The 26,248-nt window shown below is 40.9% G+C and overlaps 1 protein-coding gene across 1 annotated transcript; it reads left to right on the forward strand.

The window, feature by feature from the left end:
* The first annotated feature begins 15,331 nt into the window (after positions 1–15,331).
* Positions 15,332–23,930, forward strand: crlf2 (cytokine receptor like factor 2). The gene is made up of 6 exons (XM_029710810.1): positions 15,332–15,978; positions 19,305–19,450; positions 22,693–22,852; positions 23,029–23,125; positions 23,252–23,330; positions 23,570–23,930. Exons 1-6 carry the CDS (start codon positions 15,867–15,869, stop codon positions 23,774–23,776), a joined length of 801 nt encoding a protein of 266 aa, XP_029566670.1. The 5' UTR covers positions 15,332–15,866; the 3' UTR covers positions 23,777–23,930.
* The last annotated feature ends 2,318 nt before the right edge of the window (positions 23,931–26,248 follow it).

The following is a 26,248-nucleotide window of genomic DNA, read 5'->3' on the forward strand; positions in this document are numbered from 1 at the left end:
ATGTCAACAAAACAAAGATGATTATGGACTTCAGGAAGCAGCAGAGGGAGCACCCCCCCCCCATCCACGTCGACAGGACCGCAGTGGAGAAGGTGGAAAGCTTGAAGTTCCTCGGCATACTGACAAACTGAAATGGTTCACCCACACAGACAGTGAAGAATGTGCAACAGCTCCTCTTAAACCTCAGGAGGCTGAAGAAATGTTGCTTGGTACCTTAAAAACCCTCAAACTTTACAGATGCACAATTGAGAGTATCCTGTCGGGCTGTATCAGTGCCAGGTATGGCAACTGCACTGCCCGCAACCGCAGGGCTCTCCAGAGGTTGGTGCGGTCTGCCCAACGCATCACCGGGGGTAAACTACCTGCCTTCCAGGACACCTACAGCACCCGATGTCACAGGAAGGCCAAAAGGATCAAGGACCGCAACCACCCGAGCCACTGCCTGTTCACACCGCTATCATCCAGAAGGTGAGGTCATTACAGGTGCATCAAAGCTGGGACCGAGAGACTGAAAAACAGCTTCTTTCTCAAGGCCATCATTAGCACATTAGAGGCTGCTGCCTAACTACATGGACCCGAAATCACTGGCCACTTTAATAAATGGAATACTAGTCACTTTAATAATGTTTACATATTTTGCATTACTCATCTCATATGTATATACTGTATTCTATTCTACTGTATCTTAGTCTATGCTGCTCTGACATTGCTAATCCATATATTTATATATTCTTAATTCCATTCCTTTACTTAGATTTGTGTGTATTGGGTATTTGTGAAATTGTTAGATATTGCTGCACTGTCGGAGCTAGAAACGGAAGCATTTCGCTACACCCGCAATAACATCTGCTAAACACTTGTATGTGACCAATAAAATTTGATTTGAAATAGGTTTATTGTTTGAAACTTTCATTTCAGTGTTGAGTTGGAAAGCCTGCAGGATGAATGGGTTGCTGAATATTGGCAGGAACTGGAACCCACTGTCATATGTCGATTCAGAGTATCCCAAACTTTCTCAATGGGTGACATGTCTGGTGAGTGCAGGCCATGAAAGAAATGGGACTTTTTCAGCTTCCAGGAATTGTGTACAGATCCTTGCGACATGGGGCCGTGCATTATGCAAAAACATGAGGTTATGGTGGCAGATGAATAGCACAACAAAGGGCCACAGGATCTTGTCACGGTATCTCTGTGCATTTAAATTGCCATCGATAAAATGCAATTGTGCTCATTGTCCGTAGCTTATGCCTGCCCATACCATAACCCCACCGCCACCATGAGGCACTCTGTTTACAACGTTGACATCAGCAAACCATTAGCCCACACAATGCCATACACACGGTCTATCATCTGCCTGGTACAGTTCAAACCGGTATTCATCCATGAAGAGCACACTTCTCCAGCGTGCCAGTGGCAATCGAAGGTGAGCATTTGCCCACTGAAGTCGGTTACGATGCCGAACTGCAGTCCGTTCAAAACTTCATGCAGATGCGCTTCCCTGAGGCGGTTTCTGACCGTATGTGCAGAAATTATTTGGTTGTGCAAACCCAGTTTTATCAGCAGTCCAGGTGGCTGGTCGCAGACGATCCCGCAGGTAAAGAAGTATAGATCCTGGGCTGGCTTGGTTGCAGATGGTCTACGATTGTGAGGCCGGTTAGAATTATTGCCAAATTCTCTAAAAACTGATATGATAGAGAAATGAAAATTAAATTATCTGGCAACAGCTCTGATGGACATTCTTGCAGTCATCATGCCAATTGAGTTGTGTGACAAAACTGCACATTTTAGTGTGGCCTTTTATTGTCCCTAGCACGGGCTGTTTAATCAGCTTCTTGATATGCCACACCTGTCAGGTGGATGGATTATCTTGGCAAAGGAGAAATGCTCACTAAGAGGAATGTAACCAAATTTGTGCACAAATATTGAGCGAAATAAGCTTTTTGTGCCTATAGAACATTTCTGGGATCTTTTATTTCAGCTCATGAAACATGGGACCCACACTTTAGATGTTGCGTTTATATTTTTGATCAGTGTGTATGTGTGTGTGTATATATACATATATATATACAGTACCAGTCAAAGGTTTGGACACACCAACTCGTTCAAAGGTTTTTCATTATTTTGACTATTTTCTACATTGTAAACTATGAAATAACACACATGGAATGCATTTCAATTAAAAGGTGTGCCTTGTTAAAAGTTAATTTGTGGAATTTCTTTCCTTAATGCGTTTGGGTCAATCAGTTGTGTTGTGACAAGGTAGTGGACAAGAAGCTAGCCATATTTGGTAATTGACCAAGACCATATAATGGCAAGAACAACTCAAATAAGCAAAGACAAATGACAGTCCATCATTACTTTAAGACATGAAGGTCAGTCAATCCAGAAAATGTCAGGAACTTTGAACGTTTCTTCAAGTGCAGTAGCAAAAACCATCAGGCGCTATGATGAAACTGGCTTTCATGAGGACCGCCACAAGAATGGAAGACCCAGAGTTTCCTCTGCTGCATTGGATAAGGTCATTAGAGTTACCAGTCTCAGAAATTGCAGCCCAAATAAATGCTTCAGAGTTCAAGTAACAGAAACATCTCAACATCAACTGTTCAGAGGAGACTGCATGAATCAGGCCTTCATGATCAAATTGCTGCAAAGAAACCACTACTAAAGGACACCAATAATAAGAAGAGACTTGCTTGGGCCAAGAAACATGAGCAATGGACATTAGACCGGTGGAAATCTGTCCTTTGGTCAGATGAGTCCAAATTTGAGATTTTTGTTTCCAACCGCCGTGTCTTTGTGAGACGCAGAGTCTGTGAACGAATGGTGGGAACCACCAGATGTGTGGTTCCCACCGTGAAGCATGGGGGAGGAGGTGTGGGGGTGCTTTGCTGGTGACACTGTCAGTGATTTATTTAGAATTCAAGGCACACTTAACCAGCATGGCTACCACAGCATTCTGCAGTGATACTCATTCCCATCTGGTTTGCACTTAGTGGGACTAGCATTTGTTTTTTAACAGGACAATGACCCAAAACACACCTCCAGGCTGTGTAAGGGGTATTTGACCAAGAAGGAGAGTGATGGAGTGCTGCATCAGATGACCTGGCCTCCACAATCACCCGACCTCAACCCAATTGAGATCACTTGGGATGAGTTGGACCACAGAGTGAAGGAAATGCAGCCAACAAGTGACAGCATATGTGGGAACTCCTTCAAGACTGTTTCCGGTTGAAGCTGGTTGAGAGAATGCCAGGAGTGTGCAAAACTGTCATCAAGGCAAAGGGTGGTTACTTTGAAGAACCTAAAATATAAAATATATTTTGATTTGTTTTAACACTTTTTGGTTACTACATGATTCAACATGTGTTATTTCATAGCTTTTATGTCTTCACTATAATTCTACAATGTATAAAATAAAGAAAATCTCTTGAATGAGTAGGTGTGTCCAAACTTTTGACTGGTACTGTATATGAGCTTACTTCTGTGTGGACATTTATGACACTTCACTCTTTATTTTCTGATATTTACTTGATGTGTACTTAAATACCTACAGCATAACCATACCAAGTATGGGATCCCAAAGGTATATAGACCCATGGACCTGCTTTGTTGCTGAGTAGTGAGGTATTTAGTGCACCCCATATTTTACCCACATGAGGGCAATGTTGGCCAAGAAAACAGCAACGTGGATATTTTAGAGTTAAAGTGAAGCTACACCAATATACAGTATGTCTTCACCAATATGGTGCTGTTTTTCTCTGTGCAAAAAATGTAAACCTCGAAAGGAACTGCAGGAGCAAGTTCTTACACAAGTATAGTTAACAAATCATTTGTATCCCTTTTTGTGGTATCCAATTGGTAGTTACAGTCTTGTCCCATCGCTGCAGCTCCCGTACGGACTCGGGAGAGGTAAAGGTCGAGAGCTGTGCGTCCTCTGAAACACAACCCAGCCAAGCCACACTGCTTCTTGACACAATGCCCGCTTAACCCAGAAGCCAGCTGAACCAATGTGTCAGAGGAAACGCGGTACACCTGGCGACCGTGTCAGCATGCATGCGCCTGGCCCACCACAGGATTTGCTAAAGCACGATGGGACAAGGACATCCCTGCCGGCCAAACCCTCCCCTAACCTGGATGACTCTGGGCCAGTTGTGTGCCGTCTCCTGGTTGCATCCAGCTGCGACAGAGCCTTTTATTTCTTTACACTAGCATGTTAGTTAAGAACAAATTCTTATTTACAATGGTGGCCTACACCAGCCAATCCTGGACCAATTGTGCGCCGCCCTATGGGACTCCCAATCACAGCCGGTTGTGATACAGTCTGGATTTGAACCAGGGTGTCTGTAGTGACACCTCAAGCACTGAGATGCTGTGCCTTAGACCGCTGCGCCACTCGGGAGCCTGGACTCAAAAAAATATACATTTTGAGATTGTCTGTCTACTCCCATTTTGTTTAATTGTTGTGCAACTAAGAAATTGCTATTCTGAAAGAAAGTCTATGCTGTAGAGTGATATTATATCGTACTATATTGTGCTATTTTTCAGAGTTGACAAAACTATCAATTCAAATAAATGTGTGATGATCAACAATTTTACAATAATTTGTTAAGTACAGTATCACTGCTATTCATGTGTGCTTTTAGACAATCCATTTGTTAATTGTCTAATCATTCTTTAAAATGGAACTAAAAGGCACCTACAGTTGAAGTCGGAAGTTTACATACACCTTAGCCAAATACATTTAAACTCAGTTTTTCACAATTCCTGACATTTAATCCTAGTAAAAATTCCCTGTTTTAGCTCAGTTACGATCAACACTTTATTTTAAGAATGTGAAATGTCAGAATAATAGTAAAGAGTGATTTATTTGAGCTTTTATTTCTTTCATCACATTCCCAGTGGGTCAGAAGTTTACATACACTCAATTAGTATTTGGTAGCATTGCCTTTAAATTGTTTAACTTGTTTAACTGAAATGTTTTGGGTAGCCTTCCACAAGCTTCCCACAATAAATTTGATTAATTTTGGCCCATTCCTCCTGACAGAGCTGGTGTAACTGAGTCAGGTTTGGAGGCCTCCTTGCTCGCACATGATTTTTCAGTTCTGCCCACAAATTTTCTATAGGATTGAGGTCAGGGCTTTGTGATGATCCACTCCAATACCTTGACTTTGTTGTCCTTAAGCCATTTTGCCACAACTTTGGAAGTATGCTTGGGGTCATTGTTCATTTGGAAGACCCATTTGCGACCAAGCTTTAACTTCCTGACTGATGTCTTGAGATGTTGCTTCAATATATCCACATAATTTTCCTCCCTCATGATGCATCTGTTTTGTGAAGTGCACCAATCTCTCCTGCAGTAAAGCACCCCCACAACATGATGCTGCCACCACTGTGCTTCATGGTTGGGATGGTGTTCGTCGGCTTGCAAGCCTCGCCCTTTTTCCTCCAAACATAACGATGGTCATTATGGCCAAACTTGTTCTATTTCATCAGACCAGAGGACATTTCTCCAAAAGTACAATCTTTGTCCCCATGTGCAGATGCAAACCGCAGTCTGCCTTTTTTATGTTGGTTTTGGAGCAGTGGCTTTTTCCTTGCTGAGCGGCTTTTCAGGTTATGTTGATATAGGACTCGTTTTACTGTGGATATAGATACTTTTGTACCTGTTTCCTCCAGCATTCATTGAAAAAAAATGTGTCATTTAGCAGACGCTCTTATCCAGAGCAACTTACAGTACTGAATGCATACATTTAATTTCATGCATATTTTTTTTTTTATTATTTTTTTATTTTTTTATGTACTGGCCCCCCGTGGGACTTGAATCCACAACCCTGGCGTTGCAAACACCATGCTCTACCAACTGAGCCACAGGGACGACCCATAGGTCCTTTGCTGTTGTTCTGGGATTGATTTGCACTTTTCGCACCAAAGTACGTTCATCTCTAGGAGACAGAACGCGTCTCCTTCCTGAGCGGTATGACGTCTGCGTGGTCCCATTCTTTTTATACTTGCGTTTTATTGTTTGTACAGATGAACGTTGTATCTTCAGGCATTTGAAAATTGCTCCCAAGGATGAACCAGACTTGTGGAGGTCTACATTTCTTTTTCAGAGGTCTTGGCTGATTTCTTTTGATTTTACCATGATGTCAAGCAAAGAGGCACTGAGTTTGAAGGTAGGCCTTGAAATACATCTACGGGTACACCTCCAATTGATTTAAATGATGTGAATCAGAAGCTTCTAAAGCCATTACATAATTTTCTGGAATTTTCCAAGCGGTTTAAAGGCACAGTCAACTTAATGTATGTACACTTCTGACCCACTGGAATTGTGATACAGTGAATTATAAGTGAAATAATCTGTCTGTAAACAATTGTTGGAAAAATTACTTGTGTCATGCACAAAGTAGATGTCCTAACCGACTTGACAAAACTATAGATTGTTAACAAGAAATTTGTGGAGTGGTTGAAAAATGAGTTTTAATGACTCCAACCTAAGTGTATGTAATCTTCTGACTTCAACTGTAAATAATTACTGACCAGACCACTACTTCAGATTATTAGTGAGATGATAGCTAGCTCCTCAACTTACATTTGATTTGCACAGTTGTTCAAATTAGAAAGAGTTTCATTAATTTGTTTCAAAGATAGAAGAAAAAATAACAGGAGTGCTTCTACCAGTTTGAAATAACAATGGAGACTTGCTGGAGTCTTGTTAATGTGTATCTCTCAGGTGTGACAGAGGAGGAATATTCAAGGAAAGAACTGTATGTGTGGACCGTGTGATCATGAACGTATATCAGCAGGTTTAAGGGGACAGAGGACAATTTTCACAACTTGGCTGGATCCTGTCTGTCACCAAAGATGATGTATCAACTTTCGACAACAATTACATGTATCATAATAACTAATAAGACAAAATGTGTGAACTATGCCAAGATTTCTAATTAGTGAAATGTTTTTGTGAATTATTTTATTTTATTTATTTAACCAGATAGGCCAGTTGAGAACAAGTTTTCATTTACAACTGCGACCTGGACAAGATAAAGCAAAGCAGTGCAACAAAAACAACAGCACAGAGTTACACATGGGATAAACAAACGTACAGTCAATTACACAATAGAAAAATCTATACAGTGTGTGCAAATGATGTAAATAATTATGTTCCATGTACAGTATCACAACTTACTTTGTGTAAAATGCTCAGAGCCCTTCTCAATTCACTTGCTCGCTCACTCCCTCACTCACTCACTCACCCATGTAGGATGGAATATGTGAAAAATAGAATAGAGTAAATGGAGAGAATTGAGTGTTCATTTTGACATTATCTCATTAGGTAACATTGTATTTGGAAAACCTCATCATAGTCAAACAGACAACTAGAGATTATTTCTTTCCTTTCCTAAAAGATGAGTGTGATGTCAGTAAGTCAGACCTACAGTAGGTGAGGGGACTTTCCGTTTCTTTCCGTGCTGAAATGGTTGGAGATGGGTTTTCATCCGACCCACTGAGGGCCCCTTTCTTGTTATTTTGGATCTCTCATGGGGGCAATCTCAGCTAGCAGCAGACAGACTTGGTCTCATCTCCACTCATTCACACACACACACAATACGCTGCAACATGTTTACTGTGACTGTCAATCATACAAGCTTGCATGTTGTGGTGGAGCGGAGTGTGTGTTTGTGTGTGTTTTCGGCAACTGAGTTAGGAAAGACCCCTGTATCTTTGTAGTGAATGGGTTTATGATACCCTATCCAAAGTGTAATTAATAAATTCACCATGCTCAAAGGGATTTTCAGTGTCTGCTTAAAAAAATAACTTCTACCAATAAGTGCCCTTTGCGAGGCATTGGAAAACCGCTGTGGTCTTTGTGGTTGAACCTGTGTTTGAAATTCACTGCTCGACTGAGGGACCTTACAGACAATTTTATGTGTGGGGTACAGAGATGAGGTAGTCACTCCAAAAAATTATGTTAAACACTATTATTACACACAAAGTCCAAATGTTCAGCTTTTCATTTTTTATTCATTTGTAAAATTTCAAAAAACATAATTCCACTTTGACATTGTGGTATTGTGTAACAAAGGTCAGTGACAAAAAAATATCTTAAATTCAGGCTGTAACACAACAATATGTGGAAAAAGTCAAGGGGTGTGACTGCTTTCTGAAGGCACTGTATTTCTTAATTTTGTGCGTTCAATATAATCACCTATTTTACCCCTCATTATTTTGGGCATTGATTCATTGCTGTCACTTCCACTGTAGGATGGAAAATGAAAATAGTTGCATTTTAGTATTTGGGCCAATTGGTTTATATTTTCAGAGCTTTAATTGGAACATGTTTTATCATTTTCATACCGCTTAACATACCCCCTTTGCCTTAACCACACAATAAACATATTGAACGCTCTACTAACCTACATCAATTGACTTAGAAACGGCTAAGTTATTTATGTAGCCTAATAGTAACATTAATTACCCATACATCACAATTGCATTTTTTGAAAATGGAATACAGAAATATCTCATTTACATAAGTAGTCAAACCTGAGTCAATACTTTGTAGAAGCACCTTTGCTTTGCACATCGGGATTTGGTGATTTTCTCCCATTCTTCTTTGCAGATTTTCTCAAGTTCTGTTAAGTTAGATGGGGAGTGGCAGTGAACAGCAATCTTCAAGTCATTCCACAGATTTTCAATGGGATTCAAGTCTGGGCTTTGGCTGGGCCCCTTAAGGACTTTCGCATTCTTGTTCTGTGTTGCTTTGGCTGTATCCTTGGGGCCATTGTCCTGTTGGAATATAAATCTTTGCCCCATTCTAATGTCGTTTTCACTCTGAGCAGGTTCTCATCAAGGATTTGCCTGTATTTAGCTCCATTCATTGTTCCCTCTATCCTTACCAGTCTTCCAGTCCCTGCTGCACTGATGCTACCCCCACCATGCTTCATGGTAGGGATGGTGTTAGACGGGTGATGAGCTGTACCTGTTTTTTTTCCCCAGACATAGCGCTTTACAGTAAAGTGTTTGTCTCATCAGATCACAGAACATTTTGCCTACTCAGGAGTGGCTTCCGTTTGGCCACTCTCCCATAAAGGCCAGATTGGTAAAGTGCTGTAGAGATTGTTGTCCTTCTGTTCTCCGATCTCACCAAGGAACTCTGTAGTTCTGTCAGAGAGGTAATTGGGTTCTTGGTCACCCTGACCAAGGTCCTTCTTGCCCGGTTGTTCAGTTTGGTCAGATGGTCCGCTCTAGGCAGTCTGGGTAGTTTCATATTTTTTAAATGATGAGACCACTGTGTTCTTGGAAACTTTCAACCCACTTGAAATGGTTTCATACCCTTCCCCAGATATATGCCTTATCTCAATTCTGTCTTGGAGATCTACGGACAGTTCCTTGGACGTCATAGTATAGTTTCTGCTCTGACATGCACTGTCAACTGTGGGACCTTATATAGACAGGTGTGTTTCTTTCCAAATTTTATTTGTATTTTATTGTACCGTTATTTTATCAGGTAAGTTGACTGAGAACACATTCTCATTTACAGCAACGACCTGGGGAACAGTTACAGGGGAGAGGAGGGGGATGAATGAGCCAATTATACTGTAAATCATGTCCAAACAATTGAATTGGCCACAGGTTGACTCCAATCATGTTGTAGTGACATCTCAAGAAGGATCAATAGCAATGCAGTGTGAATATCAAATCAAATGTATTTATATAGCCCTTCTTTCATCAGCTGATATATCAAAGTGCTGTACAGAAACCCAGCCTAAAACCCCAAACAGCAAGCAATGCAGGTGTCGAAGCACGGTGGCTAGGAAGAACTCCCTAGAAAGGCCAAAACCTAGGAAGAAACCTAGAGAGGAACCAGGCTATGAGGGGTGGCCAGTCCTCTTCTGGCTGTGCCGAGTGGAGATTATAACAGAACATGGCCAAGATGTTCAAATGTTCATAAATGACCAGCATGGTCAAATAATAGTAATCATAGTGAACAGGTCAGGGTTCCATAGCAGAACAGTTGAAACTGGAGCAGCAGCACGGCCAGGTGGACTGGGGACAACAAGGAGTCATCATGCCAGGTAGTCCTGAGGCATGGTCCTAGGCTCAGGTCCTCCGAGAGAGAGAAAGAAAGAAAGAGAGAAAGAGAGAATTAGAGAGAGCATACTTAAATTCACACAGGACACCAGATAAGACAGGAGAAATACTCCAGATATAACAGACTGACCCTAGCCCCCCGACACAAAAACTACTGCAGCATAAATACTGGAGGCTGAGACAGGAGGGCTCAGGAGACACTGTGGCCCCATCTGATGATACCCCCAGACAGGGCCAAACAGGCAGGATATACCCACCCACTTTGCCAAAGCCCCCACACCACTAGAGGGATATCTTCAACCACCAACTTACCATCCTGAGACAAGGCCGAGTATTGCCCACAAAGAATACTTATGTAAATTAGATATTTCTGTATTTAATTTTCAATTCATTTGTTAACCTTTCTGAAAACATGTTTTCACTTTGTCATTATGCGGTATTGTGTGGAGATTGGTCAGAAATGTTAAGTGGTATGAATACTTTCTGAAGGCACTGTATCATTAGTCTTTTTTCGGAATATTTTGCCAAAAATGTAAGTCCTCCCCCAATAACGGAAGGAAACACAGCAACAGATATGACTTGTTTTTATACTTGCTCTAGGCCTTTTTTTTCTTTTTTTTTGACGTGTATTGTAACTCGAGCTCCGTCTTGTCTGCTGAGAGGAACCTGTGGTCTGGGTTGTGGTTGACACCTGGGGAACTATTACACTAAACACAAGTTGTCATGACGTCACTGTTCCCATGACAATGAGTATAATCTGATCTCTATCAAAGATGGTGAATTTTACTGTGTATGCAGAGAACTACATCAATAGGCAACAATATTCTGCTTTTCAAATCTATAGTTACATGTATAAACAGCATTGTTTTACTACATCTGGCAGGATGTGATTTCATTTTCAAACAGTTCACGAGAACATTCGTAACCCTGTGTCACTTTATACCACAAAACAAATAGACAACTTAGCCTGTGTGGTTTGTGTTGAGTAGATATTTATGTTGGCTACGAAGTGCACCATGAATCTATTTTTGTGCAAGTGCAATTGAAGTTGGTGGTCTTCAGCCACTGATAACAGATTGCTGCTGGTTAAAACAGACGAGGCAGTAGCTCTCTCTCGCTGTGAAACGCTGACCCCTGCTCTTAACCCCCATACTATTCTTAACCCCCACCCCACCCAGAGAACAACTTATAAATGATGTTTGTCTCCTGCTGGTCCCACGGCAAATGCCTTGACTTTATTGTTCCGTTGTCACTTATCCTGCCAAAGCTTTGATTCATTTTATCTTTCACCCTTTTAGCTAAACATATCATGTGAATTTGGAGCTTTGTTCCTGACAGGCCCTGTCTTACCTTGCTCTCACCACAGGCTCCAATCTCTTCCCAGAGGATGCATGCAGTGGAGGAGGAGAGGAATTCTGCGGGATTCAAAGACTTTGCCTATCCTCTCCGGTTTCTTTCTTTGACTCTTTGCTTTCCTTCCCCCTCCCCACGTTGACCTGTTCTGTCTGTGAGTGTCTGACACCTCTCATCCCGAACCCACAGCCCAGCCCAGGAGTACCATGAGTAGAGAATCAAGGCTGAGGAACTGCAGCACTGGTGTGCAAGCTTTTGTTTCAGCCTAGCTCTTAATTGTTTTCAACTGGATTGAGATCTTTTTGGACGATTATGATTAGTTTATTATTTAAGACAGGTGTGCTGAACTGGAAAAAAAAGTTTGGTATTTTAAATTGTCACAATTGTTTGTATAGGCTACTGTTTTAGTTTTGGTTTGGATTCACAGTCCAGTGTGGAAACTAAGAGTAGCCAGTGAGTGTGTAATAGAAAGTGCAGTGTGCAAGGAAGGCCCCAGTGTTCCGGTCTTGAAGCACGCTTTCCACTGCATCTACAGGCTAGCTCCAGTATTGCAGTTTAGCTGTCTAGCCCAAACAGGCAATTCCCATAGATGACCCCAGAGAAGTCAAATTTGAAAATTTGCAATACCATGTAGTGGTTTCTGTTACAGCAACACAGATCAACATATCCTCAACACTACCAAACAGAAGTCAAATGCACAGAAGTCAAATGCTACATACATGCATTAACACAACTGCCACATTTCCAGACCAAATTAAAATATCACGATTGATATGACTAGAGCACTGCGACAGACCTCTAGCCCCCATCCTACAGAGAGAGAGAGAGAGAAAGAGAGCTTGGCTATCATCTCTGTCTTCCCCCCTCTTCCTCCTCCTAATACTGGGGACAGCTTCTAAGTAATGTTGTTGTCTGGCTGAGGTGAGATGTTCACAGAACTGTCTGATGGGCCGTGGAGATAAACGGTTCACACTCAGCCTCCAGCATGTCACAGAGTCGACTGTAGTTAGTGGCTGTGGAAACTGTGGGGAAATGTTTTTATTTGACAAAAAAATAAAAACACATGCAATGCATTTAAAAATCCTTGAGGATAACGCAAAAACATTTAAAAAGGTATTTCCATTGTTGTCCTCTTGTTGATTTGATCACGAGCGCCTTTGGAATTGTTTGGTTTCCATCAGTGTGTTGATGGTTTGATTGAGAATGGGATGGCCAGGGTGAACATGCATTGTGTTATCAGTCATGGAACAAAAAATCATAATTGAAAACATTTAAGGACTTTTTGAAGAGGATAAGGATGATTTTTATCTTGATGTATGATTAGTATCATACTCATTAGGATAAAAATGCCTTAGTGATTTTACAGCTTTGAGCACAATTGTAGGTAGCATCTGCTTGTGCAGCCATATCACAGTGGTGGTGTCCGAAATCTGTCTTGTCTACAACTTATTTAAACTGCATACTGTATACTAATCGTACTACATACTATTTAGAACATACTGCTTAGTAAAAACGTATGCAACAAGCAACAAATACTAACATACTACTCATCCATACTGAGAAGGTGTCACCTGAATGTGCAATCGCACTTGTTCCCAGTGCTTAATTTGAGCTGGATCCTGCACCTCTCCATTTTGGACTGTTTCTTTCCAGAACCTATTTGAGATTCACTTTTTATGATCTCTCTATGCTGTGATAGACGTGAGCCTACAACTCATCTCTACAGCGTTGCACTTCATCATTTATTTCCTTATAGAATCATAGCCGCGTGAAGTGTTCTGGAGCTGCAGCACCCGTGATAAATTGAAATAAATTTGCTAAAGTTATAGAGCTACTGCTGTCTGTTCAGAAACAAATGAAATAATTTAGAATAGCCTACTGCACCATGAAAATGCCTATAATTAGCCACAGAGGATCAATAGCTTCTTAAAAAATTGCCTAGCTGTGAATTCGATCATTTGTGTGGTTTTAAAAAGATTCTGCCAAAGTCTCCAGTTATGTCAAATGACATACAATTGCATGAAATGCATTCATAAAAGGCCACATTTTTCCCGGACTATGCCAATGCGTTGATATGCATGCAATGCCTTATTATAAAAGTGATTTCTTTCCCCTTCATGTGTTCCGGTACCTCAGCGTTCCCCAGGTCACCCCTCTCTTGCGCTCACTTTCTGATCCGACACCTCCCAATTTACAAAATGAAGCTGTCATGTTCGTCGTATGAAGGAGACCAAGGCGCAGCGTGCGTATCGTTCCACATCTTTATTTATATGTGAAACTATGCAAGACATACAATAAACTAATACAAAACAACAAACCGTGACAAAGAGGTGCAACATGCACTAACTCAAAATAATCTCCCACAAACAAAGGTGGGAAAAACAACTACTTAAATATGATCCCCAATTAGAGACAACGATAACCAGCTGCCTCTAATTGGGGATCATCCAAAAACCCCAACATAGAAAAACAGAAACTAGAACCAAACAACATAGAGAAAATGAACTAGATAACTCCCCCCCCCCCCCCCCCCCCCCCAGTCACGCCCTGACCTACTCTACCATAGAAAATAAGAGCTCTCTATGGTCAGGACGTGACAGAAACACTGTTGTTCCCCACCATTCGTACATTTTTGTAGAGTGCATCCCCTATTCTAATTATCAGCTGTTGTCGGACATAAAGAAAGAACAATTCTCTTCCTCAATAGTGTGCATCGAATTCTATTAGATGAAAAAACAAAATTAGTATGACATCCTGGCATTTCATTTCATGTATACTTGCTTTTCTAAATTTCACATACTATAAAACTATATTTTTTTCCTCAAATGGCCTACTATTTAGGACTCAAGTATGGGTATTCAGACACGGCTGTTTGTTTCTGCGGTCTCAGTATTTTGTCTAACCAGATTTTTTAAAATCACACTATCAGCTTGTGTTAACATCTATCTGAAATACCTCCAAAAAACAAGATTTACTCAGACTGTATGTATATGAGGTTGTACAAAAATGTAATCTTAGCATATCTGTAATCTTGTTCCCAGACTCCCTTCCGCCCCAATTGCGAGGAGAAACTGATGGACCAATGCGTCAGATTTGGCCTTTGTTAGCCAATAAGAAAGACGTGTGAAACTCCTGCCATAATAGGAATTGGTTTCTGAACCAAGCCTTGCAGTCGTTTGATTGGCAAAAGTAAATGATAACAAATACTTTACTCAGTAGGTTCCCTCCCATAACATTCTATGGTCACTCCCACTGAGGCCAACTTAGAATGGTTGATGTCCCAGGCTAATATGCCCTGTGCGCAATAGCCTAGGAACGAGGTTAGCATATGTGTGGTTTAGAGCTATGGAGCGGTATCTCTCATATCAGTGGTGCTGCGATGGAGAGCAAACTTTTCACTCGCAGACTGTCCAGTCTGCTCCGGTCAGGCAGATTACTGGACCACATCTAACAGATAAAGACACACACACACACACACACACATACACACACACACACACACACACACACACACACACACACACACACACACACACACACTGTCTCATACGAGATAAGAATACAAGCATACATTTTTGTCAAGAAAATTCATATTGAGGTGAATTTACGCAAGACGACCCAAGAATCACATTAATGGGAGCAGATACATTTATTATAATATTCTGTACACCAAACTCAGAAAGTATCTACACCTTCGCCATTCAGCTATGTGATTGAAAATCTTGAGAGCAGAAGTTAGGGGAGCTTTGATACAACAAAGCTTCAATATAAAATCAAAATGGTTTGTGTCCTATCCCGTTGACCCCTAATTTTGAGGGGACATTTTTCCCCTAATACTGGTATTTGTGATCGAAGAAGAGAGCCTCGTCACACGTCGAATCACTGCAAGGTTATTGTGCCTTTGTTAACCTCTAACACATTTTTTTCCCCCTACTACCAGCCTTTGGTGGGGGGTAACAAGGTGGGCATCTAGTATCTGGGGAGCCCCCTGTGTGTGGGTACGGATGCCCTTTTATAGGCAGAAGAGCAGGAATACACTGTAGCATCATGGGTACTGCAGGAAGGCAGTGGGAGGCATGAGGAAAGATGAAATATGACACTTGCCTGGTGAGGCATCACACGTCAGAATATGAGCCACCTCTGAGTAAGGTGGAGGTGTCTTGATGTGGTTGACACTGACTTCAGTAGCTGAAACTGTGTCCTTCTGTGGTGGCTAGTGACAGTAGCTCAGATTATGAGAGTGTGTTTGTGAATCTAACGGTTAGGATACAGAGAGTTTTTCTAGGAGTAGAGGGCAGGTGCGTTCACGTGTTTGTGCCTGCTTACAGAGGGGTCAGGAGTGTGTATCTGCAGAGTAAGGGGGGCAGGTGTGTGTGTGGAGTGTTGTGTATGTGTAGGGAGATGTTTTAGGGTAGTATGCCATGTGTACCAGTGCTCTCTTCGCTTGGCTCTTGTCTATGCTGGTGCTCTGCTCCGAAGCCAGGAAAGACCATCCAAAGAAGACCAAAGATCATCAAAAGTCCATTAGAGAAGGTAAGAGGGGCTTTACTGTAAATGATCAGGTTACCATTCATAAATAGCATTTTGATGTAATTACATGTAAATATTCACACATTGGTGCCACTCTATACTGTGCCATGGTAAGAATCAACTATGGTCTTTAGGAATTTGGTGCACAGTAGTTAACACAAAATTAGTTAACTGCAAAATATATCAGGTTGCCACAGCAAACCATCTCCAAACAAAAGACATAAGTCTGTTTTCCAAAACTCTTCACGAATTCCTTTCCCCCTCTCGTAAATGATCGCAGATTGCATACCCGGGCTCAAATAGCATATATTTTCTTTGAAATACTGTATCTTTGCTGTGTTTGATTGAGCTTGCCTGGTGCAATGGAATCAATGTAATAGTCCCAAAAGTGCAAGGCTCAAAACACTCAAAGTATTTGAAAGAAAACAAATAATATTTGCACTTATCGGAAATGTATGTCAAAAGCAGATAGCTAGGATCCCACGGCAAACACAGCCAAAAGACAGGTATGTACAATGAAAAAGGTTATTTATTAAACGTTCATGATTACAAAGTGACAACCCACTGGGCACAGACATTATTTCAATGTCTAGTTTTGATTTACATTTGGTTGAGTTGTCAACTAACATGAATTCAATATGAAATCAACAAAACAATGTCACCATGTCTTTAGATTTTGGTTAAAAGTTGGGTGAAAAAAATCAAAAATTCCCTTACGTTAGTGGTTGTGGCGCTCTACTCTGAATAGCTTGTTCCATCTCATCCCACAGATGATCAATTAGATTGAGATCTGGTGACCTGGCAGGCCACTGCATTAAGCTGAATTCACTGTCATGTTCGTGGAACTATTCCTGGACAATCCTAGCCTTTTGGCATGGGGCATTATCCTTCTGAAAAATATCAATTTGCAGATGGATACACTGCTGCCATGAAGGGATGCATCTGATTGGCAATGATTTTCAGATATCCTGTGGCATTCAAAACATTGCTCCACTTTTATCAATGGCCCAATGTGTGCCATGAAAACACACCCCACACCATCACACCACAACCACCACCAGCCTGCAATGTTGACACGTGGTATGATGTATGCACCTACGTCATGTGGTTTTCTCCATACCCTAGTCCTCACATCAGCGTGTAACAGCAGGAACCAGGATTCATCAGACAAGGCAATGTTTTTCCAATTCTCCAGTGTCCAGCGTTTTCGTTCGTTAGCCCACTGCAACCGCAATTTCTTGATTTTTTGCTGAAAGAAGTGGAACTCTGTAAGGTAACCTGCCGTTGGCCGGATGTCCTTTTTGTGGTGGACCATTCTTGATACACATGGGAAACTGTTGAGTGTGAAAAACCCAGCAGCACCTGGCACCTACTACCATTCCCCGTTCAAAGGCGCTAACATCTTTTGTCTTGCCCATTCACCCTCTGAATGGCACACATACAAAATCCATGTCTCAATTTTCTCAAGGCTTAAAAATCCTGTCTTCTCCCCTTCATCTACACTGATTTGAAGTGGATTTAACAGGTGACATCAATAAGGGATCAGAGCTTTTATCTGGATTCACCTGGTCAATCTACGTCGATGTCATGGAAAGAGCATTCTCAATGGTTTTGTACACTCAGTGTACTGTACCAGTCAAAAGTTTGGACACACCTACTCATTCAAAGGTTTTTCTTAATTTTTTTAAACTATTTTCTACATTGTAGAATAAGAGTGAAGACATTAAATCTATGAAATAGCACACATGGAATCATGTAGTAACCAAAAAAGTGTTAAACAAATCAAAATATATTTTAGATTCTTCAAAGTATCCACCCTTTGCCTTGATGACAGCTTTGCACATTCTTGGCCAACTCATGTCAAACCATCTTATTTGGGTTGCTGCCGGGTGATTGTGGAGGCCAGGTCATCTGAGGTACCACTCCATCACTCTCCTTCTTGGTCAAATAGCCCTTACACATACTGGAGGTGTATTGAAAACAAATTATAGTCCCACTAAGCGCAAACTAGATGGGATGGCGTATCGCTGCAGAATGTTGTGGTAGCCATGCTGGTTATGTGTGCCTTGAATTCTAAATACATCAATGACAGTGTCACCAGCAAAGCACCCCCACACCATCACACCTCCTCCTCCATGCTTCACGGTGGGAACCACACATGTGGATATCATCCGTTCACCTACTCCGCGTCTCATCAAAGACACAGCAGTTGGAACCAAAAATCTCTAATTTGGACTCATCAGACCAAAGGACAGATTTCCACCGGTCTAATGTCCATTGCTGTTTCTTGGCCCAAGCAAGTCTCTTCTTCTTATTGGTGTCCTTAAGTAGTGGTTTCTTTGCAGCAATTCTACCATGATTCCCGCAGTCTCCTCCGAACAGTTGATGTTGAGATGTGTCTGTTACTTGAACTCTGTGAAGCATTTATTTGGGCTGCAATTTCTGAGGCTGAACTTATTCTCTGTAGCAGAGCTAACTCTGGGTCTTCCTATACTGTGGCGGTCCTCATGAGAGTCAGTTTCATCATAGCGCTTGATGGTTTTTGTGACTGCACTTGAAGAAACTTTCAAAGTTCTTGAAATTTTCCGGATTGACTGATCTTCACGTCACCTCTCTGGGACATGTGGGACGCTATGAGACTCAAATTGAGCTCAGGTGCATCCTGTTTTCATTGATCATCCTTGAGATGTTTCTACAACTTGATTGGAGTACACCTGTGGTAAATTCAAATGATTGGACATGATTTGGAAAAACATACAGCTGTCTATAAAAGCACACATCTGATTTAAAAAAAACTGTTTTTGCTTTGTCATTATGGGGTATTGTGTGTACATTGATGAGGGAAAAACTATTTAATCAATCTTAGAATAAGGCTGTAACTTAACAAAATGTGGAAAAAGTCAAGGGGTCTGAATACTTTCCGTAGGCACTGTATATGGCTTTCTTTACTTTTTTGTAAGCAATTATTTAATAACAACAATTGGGTGGTCTTTTATAATGTCTTATAATATATGTTATGTCTCCATATGAAGGATTTTCGACTGATCAAAAATGGCTGACATTTGTCAGGATCATTACCAGATGACAATTAGACATTAGGGGGTCACACATGCTTATGACAAGTCTTACAATGCATAGCCAAACCACACCATAATGACATAATAATGCAATAATATTTTCTCATATCCTAAATTAATATATTATTTAAGGATCCTATCCATAACACTGGACTGTTGAGGCCTCATCCAAACTCACAGGGTATTAAAGCTATTTGGGGCCTTAACCTTTTTATATAACCATAAAAGTGACTGACAACATTTTTTTTCCAGCTATAAACCCAGACAAAATTTGTTTGGACCTATCTGACAGCTCTGATGTTGTCTTTGTGTCGTGGAGGAACCCTAACCGTGATGTAGGAGAACACTGCTATGAGAGCACACTACAATACAGGAACCACTGTGACACGGACTGGCAGGTACAGGACTTTCAATGCTCTTCTAAGTTCCTACAGAGAGAAACTATTTTAGGATGGATGTTAGCTATAGTAGGATAATAGCTAATGAAAGTAAAATGGTTGCTACCATAGAAACAGTAGGTTGCCGTCTGCTCCTTTTTCTCAGTCCCTAATAAACGGTCAGTCACAGGGGCATAGGTTTCGAGCAGAAGGATAAATACCCACACACTGCCAAAGGGTTTAAAAAAATCCAATATAGAGGCTCAGATGTCTTGCCATTGCCAGCTTACGTAAAGATGTGGAAACAGATTATATTGATACTAACGGATACTAGATATGAATTACAGTGCATTCGGAAAAGTATTCAGACCACTTTACTTTTTCCACATTTCGTTACGTTGCAACCTTATTCAAAAAAGTATTTAAAAAAAAATCTGATCAATCTACACACAATACCCCATAATGACAACGTAAAAACAGATTTTAAGACATTTTTCCAAATGTATTAAAAATAAAACTGAAAAACCTTATTTACATAAGTATTCAGACTCAAAATTGAGCTCAGGTACATTCTGTTTCCATTGATCGTCCTTGAGATGTTTCTGCAACTTGATTGGAGTCCACCTGGGGTATATGCAATTGATTGGACATGATTTGGAAAGGCACACACCTCTCTATATAAGGTCCCACAGTTGACAGTGCATGTCAGAGCAAAAACCAAGCCTTGAGGTCGAAGTAATTATCTGTAAAGCTAGGAGACAGGATTGTGTCGAGACACAGATCTCGGAAAGGGTAGCAAAAAAATGTCTGTAACATTGAATATCCCAAAGAACACAGTGATCTCCATCATATTTAAATGGAATAAGTTTGTAACCACCAAGACTCTTCCTAGAGCTGGCCGCCTGGCCAAACTGAGCCATCGGGGGAGAAGGGCCTTGGGCAGGGAGCTGACCAAGAACCCAATGGTCACTCTGACAGAGATCCAGAGTTCCTCTGTGGATATGGGAGAACCTTCCAGAAGGACAATCTCTGCAGCACTCCACCAATCTGGCCTTTATGGTAGAGTGGCCAGACGGAAGCCACGACTCAGTAAAAGGCACATGACAGCCTGCTTGAAGTTTTCCAAAAGACACGTAAAGGACTTTCAGACCATGAGAAACAAGATTCTCTGGTCTGATGAAACCAAGATTGAACTCTTTTGCCTGAATGCCAGTGTCACGTCTGGAGGAAACCTGGCACCATCCTTACGGTGAAGCATGGTGGTGGCAGCATCATGCTGTGAGAATGTCCTTCAGCGGCTGGGACTGGGAGACTAGTCAGGATCGAGGGAAAGATGAACGGAGCAAAGTAGAGAGAGATCGTTGATGAATACCTGCTCCAGAGCACTCAGGACCTCAGACTGGGGTGAATGTTCACCTTCCAACAGGACAACAACCCTAAGCACACAGCCAAGACAATAGAGGAGTGGCTTCGGGAGAAGTCTCTGAATGTTCTTGAGTAGCCCAGCCAGAGCCCGGACTTGAACCAGCTGTGCAGCGACGCTCCCCATCCAACCTGGCAGAACTTGAGAGGATCTGCAGAGAAGAATGGGAGAAACTACATAAACTCCCCAAATACAGTGCCTTGCAAAAGTATTCACCCCCTTGGCATTATTTCTATTTTGTTTCCTTACAACCTGGAAATAAAATAGATTTACACAACATGTCTCCCACTTTGAAGATGCTAAATATTTTTTATTGTTTTTAAATTTTTGTATTATTGTGAAACAAACAAGAAATAAGACAAAACAGAGAACTTGAGCGTGTATAACCATCCACCACCCCAAAGTCAATACTTTGTAGAGCCACCTTTTGCAGCAATTACAGCCGCAAGACTCTTGGGATATGACTCTATAAGCTTGGCACATCTAGCCACTGGGATTTTTGCCCATCCCTCAAGGCAAAACTGCTCCAGCTCCTACAAGTTGAATGGGTTCCTACTGGTGTACAGCAATCTTTATGTCATACCACAGATTTTCAATTGGATTGAGGTCTGGGCTTTGACTAGGCCATTCCAAGACATTTTCCCCTTAAACCACTCAAGTGTAGCTTTAGCAGTATGCTTAGGGTCATTGTCCTACTGGAAGGTGAACCACCGTCCCAGTCTCAAATCTCTGGAAGACTGAAACAGGTTTCCCTCAAGAATTTCCATGTATTTAGCGCTGCCCAGCCCCTGCCGATGAAGAACATCACCACAGCATGATGCTGCCAACACCATGCTTCACTGTGGGATGGTGTTCTCGGGGTGATGAGAGGTGTTGGGTTTGTGCCAGACATAGCGTTTACCTTATGTTTGGGGAGTCTCCCACATGTCTTTTGGCGAACACCAAACGTGTTTGCAATTTTTTTTTTAAAGCAATGGCTTTTTTTCTGGCCACTCTTCCGTAAAGCCCAGCTCTGTGGAGTGTATGACTTAAAGTGGTCCTATGAACAGATACTCCAATCTCCGCTGTGGAGCTTTGCAGCTCCTTCAGGGTTATCTTTGGTCTCTTTGTTGCCTCTCTGATTAATGCCCTACTTGCCTGGTCCATGAGATTTCGTGGGCGGCCCTCCCTTGGCAGGTTTGTTGTGGTGCCATATTCTGTAAATCTTTTAATAATGGATTTAAATGGTGCTCCGTGGGATGATCGAAGTTTTGGATATTTATTTATAACCCAACCCTGATCTGTACTTCTCCACAACTTTGTCCCTGACTTGTTTGGAGAGCTCTTTGGTCTTCATGGTGCCGCTTGCTTGGTGGTGCCCCTTGCTTTGTGGTGTTGCAGACTCTGGGGACTTTCAGAACAGGTGTATATATACTGAGATCATGTGACAGATCATGTGACACAGATTGCACACAGGTGGACTTTATTTAAGTTATTTTGTGACTTCTGAAGATAATTGGTTGCACCAGATCTTATTTAGGGGCTTCATAGCAAAGGGGGTAAATACATATGCATGCACCACTTTTCCTTTTTTTTTTTTTTTTTTTTTTTTTAAACAAGTAATTTTTTTAAATTTCACTTCACCAATTTGGACTATTTTGTGTAAGTCCATTACATGAAATCCAAATTAAAATCAATTTAAATTACAGGCTGTAATGCAACAATATAGGAAAAACGCCAAGGAGGTGAATACTTTTGCAAGACACTGTGCATGGCTGTAACTTAACAAAATTTGTAAAAAGTCAAGGGGTCTGAATACTTTCCAAATGCACTGTATATTACTGTGTTTGATTCCGAACAGGATGTTGTACTGAAGGAGTTCTCCTACCAGGTGGACAAGCCAGACAGGAAGAGGAGATATTACTTCAGGATACGGATGAGATACGACTGTCTGTTTGGTGACCTGAAGACTTGGAGTGGATGGACACCAACGAGATACTGGAGAAATGAGACCGAGACAGGTAGAGCAATCTTTCTGCCTTTGGCTTTCTGTGTTCCATTCCTTCTCCGCCTCTCTATCTCACATTTAACCTTAGGTCAATTGTTTAGCCCATTAACAAAATAAGGGAACAGTAGTATATTTGATGAATGAGGCTAAAATGACGTTTTCAAATACTCATACTCTTTCTGTCAACAGGTCCTTGTGCCACAGAGATAAATGCCATTGTTTATGTTGTGACCATTTTACCTTTGTTGATCTGTTTCCTGCTGATAGTCACTTTCTCACAGAAAAGGCAAGTGGTCAAGTCTATTCTATTCTGCAATGATATGCTAACGATTTAAGAGCAATTTGGAATTGTGTAGATCCTGAGTAGGTCATACATACATATAATCATAATGCAATAATTGTTGGCCAACAGGGTCAGAAGACTCTTCCTACCTCACATCCCAGACCCCAAACACACCTGTGAATTTCTCTTCAGTATGGACCAGTTTCAGGTAACAGACTGAAATTATATTCATAGTTGATAATATAGTTTGGTAAACACTTACTTTACCTTTACTTTGAGGGGTATACGTAAAGCAGTCATAAAACCTGTATGAACAAAGTATTCTTCAAAACACATTTATTCAACACCATTCATATGGAGTTTAAGTTCTACAGAGTTGCACACATGAGTTGTAGCGACCTACAGTACCTCAATTAACCTCTTACCTTTCTATCTCCCTGTTGGTAGTGGCATAGTACTTTCACAGAGTCCAGTGTAGAATGTGAGACAGTTGACATAGAAATTGTCAGCACAGAAGAGGAAGAAGAAGCAGAGAGGGAAGATGGACAAGCTGAAGAAGAATCCACTCATATTGACCCGGTTGCTCATCTAACAGACCTAGGCCTCCAGAGCTACCCTGACTTGGAGGTCAATGGAACGTACGTGTTCTGGTGAGGGACGGACCAAGATCTTTATTTTGTTTTGAATTAAATTAACATTACTGAAGTTGTGTTGATGAGGTGCTTGTGACGATGATGGTCTTGGACCAATGATGTACTGTCTATGACTGTATGTGACATGACTGAACCAAAGGACTTGACATTTTGCACCCTGTTGTCTTTTTTGCACACTTGTATAGATTATTTGAAATCTTATTTTCTGATAGATAAAACAACAGTAGTACAATAAATAATAATAAGGACAATTTACATTATATACTGAACAATATTATAAGAGCTTGCAACAATTTACAAAGATTTTACTGAGTTACAGTTCATATAAGGAAATCAGTCAATTTAAATTAATTAATTAGGCCCTAATCTATGCATTTCACATGACTGGGAATACAGATATGCATCTGTTGGTCACATATACCTTTAAAAAAATGGGCCTCACAATGAGCCTCAGGATCTCATCACGGTATTTTCTGTGCATTCAAATTGCCATTGATAAAATACAATTGTGTTAGTTGTCTGTAGCTTATGCCTGCCCATACCATAAGTCCACCACCACCATGGGGTACTCTGTTCACAACGTTGACATCAGCAAACCGCTCGCCCACACAACGCCATACCCTTGGTCTGTGGTTGTGAAGCCGGTTGGATGTACTGCCAAATTCTAAAATGATGTTGGAAGCGGCTTATGGTAGAGAAATGAGCATTCAATTCTCTGGTAACAGCTCTGGTGGATATTCCTGCAGTCAGCATGCCAACTGCACGCTCTCCCTCAAAACTAGAGATATCTGTGGCATTGTGCTATGTGACAAAAAGTCACATTTTAGAGTGGCCTTTTATTGTCCCCCAGCACAACTGCCTATAAACTGTGTAATGATCAGGCAATTTAATCAGTTTCTTGATATGCCACACCTGTCAGGTGGATGGATTATCTTGGCATAGGAGATATGCTCACTAACAGGGATGTAAACAAATTTGTGCACCCACTTTCAGAGAAATAAGCTTTAGTGCATATGGAACATTTCTGGGATCTTTTATTTCAGCTCATGAAACATGGGACCAAATCAAATTGTATTGGTCACATGTTTAGCAGATGTTATTGCGAGTGTAGCGAAATGCTTGTAACCAACACTTAACATGTTGCGTTTATATTTTTGTTCAGTGTATATCGTTCATTTGACATATTCTTACACATTTTGTACATTTTGCAGCGTTAGTTAATACATACATGTTCAAAAATATACTTTGTACATGTTATATCGTCTGGATGTTTATATTCTTTTGAGTGTTCTAGAACACTGTACCTTTGCCTGCCCGTGTTAAAAAAAAGGACCTCATCTTCCACAATCCACTAATACAACTCTAGTGCATGTGCTAAGCCACTGTACGTCTGGCACACATGGTCCCTTCTTCTCTGTCCCTATATTTTGGGGACATTGGCTAGGTTTCCATAAAATTTGGGACAGGTAGTTATGTGAATTGTATAAAATCTGCATATAAAAATATGTGCATTTTCCCATCATAGGTGTATTTCCATCAAACTGACTTGTTGTGTATAAAAGACTGTGCATGATGACGTAGAGCACATAAAACACTTTTGCGTTTAAGTTTTAATGTACCGAATAAAAATCAAAAGTTCCATTTCTTTCCATTTCATTTACCAATCTACCGATGGATTTGTCACACAAACTGTTAAATAAATAGCAAACTTGCTCTATCTGGTTTTGGCGAATGCTCTCTAGACAACGGTTTGCTGATAAAGTGGAAAGGGTAAGTGGACAGGGTATGATGAAATAAGGATAAGGCAGCCAAGCATAAATCATCATGTCACCAGCATTCAAATGATAGCCCAATATTTATTGGAAATTTCCGTCAAGCTTATCACCGTCCATCACTTAACCAACATGAAGTTAATACTAACTTATTTAATCTGCCTATAAACTATTAACCATTTACACTCATGGGTATTGGCCTATATTGATAGGGCTACATTTAAATGCTTCTTACAGAAGAAATATGAAAAACATATGCATAACCATGATAGCAATTGAAAGGGACAAGTTTGAATATAATGGGTACATTTTAGACCAAAGGTGAGTAGACAATAGTTCACCTGATACAAGAGTGAATCCAAACATTACACTTGATTTTATGTGCATTTTACATTTACTGTACTTTTTCACCACCTTTGTTTATAACGAAATCTCTAAATACTCTGGATACATTCAGTAACATGATAAGACTATTCCTGGAAAATGTGAGTTAGGTGCAACATAAGACAAAAACATTTACAAGGGTTTGAGTGAGAGGACTAACTGGTGTCTCCTAGCTGTGCCGTTGAGGAACTAGAGCAAGCACACTTGTAATTGTTTAATTTGGAACACCACCCTGCATCCCCGCCATCACACATTCACTGTTGTTGTTTACGCAATCCAAGAACAGTCCATTATAAATCGCAATCTGGGTCAGGAAG

Source organism: Salmo trutta, chromosome 24 (genome assembly GCF_901001165.1).
Source record: "Salmo trutta chromosome 24, fSalTru1.1, whole genome shotgun sequence".
Classification (NCBI taxonomy): domain Eukaryota; kingdom Metazoa; phylum Chordata; class Actinopteri; order Salmoniformes; family Salmonidae; genus Salmo; species Salmo trutta.

Excerpts from the sequence above, each read along its gene's own strand:
- crlf2 (XM_029710810.1), top strand. The coding sequence starts at position 15,867 with ATGTGTACCAGTGCTCTCTTCGCTTGGCTCTTGTCTATGCTGGTGCTC. Across the intron at positions 15,979-19,304 it reads TCAAAAGTCCATTAGAGAAG|CTATAAACCCAGACAAAATT; the intron begins GTAAGAGGGGCT and ends TTTTTTTTCCAG. Across the intron at positions 23,331-23,569 it reads TCAGTATGGACCAGTTTCAG|TGGCATAGTACTTTCACAGA; the intron begins GTAACAGACTGA and ends CCCTGTTGGTAG.